The sequence below is a fragment of the Amphiura filiformis genome, chromosome 4 (assembly GCF_039555335.1).
Source record: "Amphiura filiformis chromosome 4, Afil_fr2py, whole genome shotgun sequence".
Classification (NCBI taxonomy): Eukaryota; Metazoa; Echinodermata; class Ophiuroidea; order Amphilepidida; family Amphiuridae; genus Amphiura; species Amphiura filiformis.
Window position 1 is genome coordinate 36,751,832 of NC_092631.1, and position 3,239 is coordinate 36,755,070.

The following is a 3,239-nucleotide window of genomic DNA, read 5'->3' on the forward strand; positions in this document are numbered from 1 at the left end:
GAACAATGAACAGTGACAACAAACCAACCTACCGGCAAAGTGTTACAATTAAACATGACAACAAATCGAACCCAATACGATCTCTAGACGGACGCCTTATCCATTAGGCTACCAGCTCCCACTGATAAACGGTGGTTAAAACTGGTAGCCTAAATAAGGCGTCCGTCTAGAGATCGGAAGGTCGTGGGTTCGATTCCCATGCCGGCATATTCCCTTGCTTTTTTTTTTAAGTTGGGATGTGTGCCGGTAGGGATTTGTATTTATTTGTTATCATGTTTAATTGTAACACTTTGGGTTGGTAAACTGTTCATTCTTTCTATATTGATACTTTCTAAATGTATAAGTGTGCCTATCCGTGATCACTCTTAAGGGAGTGAAATGACAATAGAGTAAATTGCACTCTGGACATGCTGGTAGCTAGGCAATCCGTGAAATTTCACCCTTTTACATTTTAGAGATATAATTTTTTCATGTAATGTAGGCCTACTTCTGTAGCTTCCTGTCTATACCATACTGGTCGGTGACACGGCGGTCACAGCATCTTTCTCTCGGCTGTTTCTCTATCCTGCCAAGAAACATGTAGTAATTGGCAATATCCAGCTGTTCTATACTTGTAACAGTCTTGCGAGCCTGTCGCGCTGTTGTCGGGCCATTGCGCAAAGCAGGAGACGGCTATCGGGTTGCCACACCAGTTGTTTCTTTGTAACCAAACGCCTGTTCATTTATTCAATAATTTGATGTCAATTTCTAGCCCAGTTTTTCTATAATTTGGTTTCCATGTCTATTCAAGTAGTTCATTAACCTATGATTTGAACGTCTGGAAAATAATACCGTTACCCGACATGAAATGGTACCCAGTGTTCACGGCGTAGGTATCCACCAAATTATCAATGGCGTATAGATCAGGACTTCGCAACTTTGAATGCGAATGTTTGAAAGCCCACACACTTGAAAAGTGCATTATATTTAGAATATGTTATTGAGTAATACAATTTATATATTTCACTTTCGTGCGAACTGGGATGGCAAGAACGTAGAAGTGAAAGGAGCAGTACATTTGGAATTAACATACACGGAATATTTCAAATAATGTAACTTGCCAAATAGAATGTTGCTTACTAACGGCTATAGAGCCGGCATTCTTATTTTGCCCCTGTTAAGGATCACATCTCAATGTCCTGTCTAAGGATCATTATAATACACAACGAGAAGTTGGCCGTACATCCATATAAACATGCGGACTCGGCCGGTGTGAGTAAGATCGTCTGAACGTACACGGTACTGTGAGAAGTAAGATCATAGAATCAAGTTCCAACTGAAGACTTTTGATGTGATATCGTCTGGTCATACAGAGTACAGTGAGAAGTAAGATTATACTGAACTTTTATCAAGTTCCAACGGGAGACTTTTGATGTGATATCGTCTGATCGTACAGTGAGAAGTAAGATTATACTGAACTTTTATCAAGTTTCAACGGGAGACTTTTGATGTGATATCGTCTGATCATACAGAGTAGATGTGATATCGTCTGATTATACAGAGTACAGTGAGAAGTAATATTATACTGAACTTTTATCAAGTTTCAACGGGAGACTTTTGATGTGATATCGTCTGATCATACAGAGTACAGTGAGAAGTAAGATTATACCGTCTGAACTTTTATCAATTTCCAACGGGAGACTTTTGATGTGATATCGTCTGATCATTACAGAGTACAGTGAAAAGTAAGATAATACTGAACTTTATCAAGTTCCAGCTGAAGACCTCTGATGTGATGAACATTCATGGTGCAGTGTGAAGTAAGCGCGTATTAAGTTCCAACTGAAAGCTATATATCGCCTGAACATTTATGGTACGGTGTGAAGTAAGATGGTGCAAGATGTTTGAACTTTGAAGAGACCAACTGACGAAAACTTCCAATGTGACATTTTCTGAACATGCATGCGTGAAGTAAGATCATATGAACTTATTCTGATGATGTGAGTGTGAATACTAGTAATCGAACACTACTGACTTACGATGGAATGGCAAAAATACATTGTAGATCCCATCTGTCTGTTAATAACAGCTTTTGTATTTTTATCACAAGCGTCAAAAGACACATCACGTCCCGCATTGAAAGTCAGTGATAAAACCCAGCCTCTGCCGTTAGTTGAAGTAGTACCAGATTCCATGAGTTTACCGACAGGGAGAGATATGAATCCTAAAAGACTTCGCAGGAAACTGGGTGATCATTTTGACAAAGAGTGGATGTCCGTAGAGGAACCTTCAAATAAGAACCTGGGTAGTGAGGTCATACGAGTTGGAAACTATAGCTGGTTACTCGAAGAGTTAAATAGTCTTCATATATCGTCTTTGCCATCGTCAGTAACTGATCAATTACAAGCCTGGTTGTTGGCCAAAGCGTTTTGTCCGGTTTCCTATCAGTGGACAAATATTGGACCTTTGTTCTGGCCTCCATGGGTGAAGCGCGGCAGCTGTGTGGAAAAGTCCTGTTCTTGGCCGAGTGGAATGATGTGTGTACCAGGACAGACAACTATAATACGACTTATGAGATGGCATTGTCGTCCGTCTTCATCGTCAAGAGCCTCCGGTGGACGTGAAGCGAAATGCAAATGGTTACAAGTACCTTATCCTGTGACGTCAGAATGTACCTGTAGTTGTGCCTAATTATTGCAATTAATAATAAAAAGCCAAATGTGTTGCCATTTATATGCATGAGCCATGTTGCGACATATATGAGTATATCGTCTCTTGCCATCGTCAGTAACTGAGCAACTACAGGCCTGGATATTGGCCAAAGCTTTTTGTCCGGTTTCGTATCAGTGGACAGGCCTTTTTGGACCTTTGTTCTGGCCTTCATGGGTGAAGCGACGAACCCTGGGGTGACAAAGCTGTGTGGAGAAATCTTGATCTTGGCCGAGTGGAATGAAGTGTGTACATGAGAGACAACATTAACACGACTCACGAGATGGCATCGCTAGTGGCGGCGCCACACGGGGGGGCATGAGGGGCAAATTCCCCAGTCAGAACTCTTGTCCCCCTGTTGCCCCCAGTAAAAACCCAAAATTACGAGAATTTCCCCTTTTTGCAGTAATTTTGCGCAAAATTGGTTGATTTTGCCCCACTCCCGAGAGTCACTTTTCCCCCTCAATGCCCCCCCGGAAAAAAATCCTGGCGCCGCCACTGGGCATCGCCAACCAAAATCATCTTCTTCGTCAATATACAATGGAGAACAC

General features: G+C 41.6%; 1 protein-coding gene across 1 annotated transcript; it reads left to right on the forward strand.

The window, feature by feature from the left end:
• The first annotated feature begins 268 nt into the window (after positions 1-268).
• Positions 269-3,008, forward strand: LOC140150846 (noggin-3-like). The gene has a single exon (XM_072172992.1). It carries the CDS (start codon positions 2,020-2,022, stop codon positions 2,668-2,670), a length of 651 nt encoding a protein of 216 aa, XP_072029093.1. The 5' UTR covers positions 269-2,019; the 3' UTR covers positions 2,671-3,008.
• The last annotated feature ends 231 nt before the right edge of the window (positions 3,009-3,239 follow it).

Coding starts and splice junctions, on each gene's coding strand:
- LOC140150846 (XM_072172992.1), top strand. CDS start 2,020: ATGGAATGGCAAAAATACATTGTAGATCCCATCTGTCTGTTAATAACA.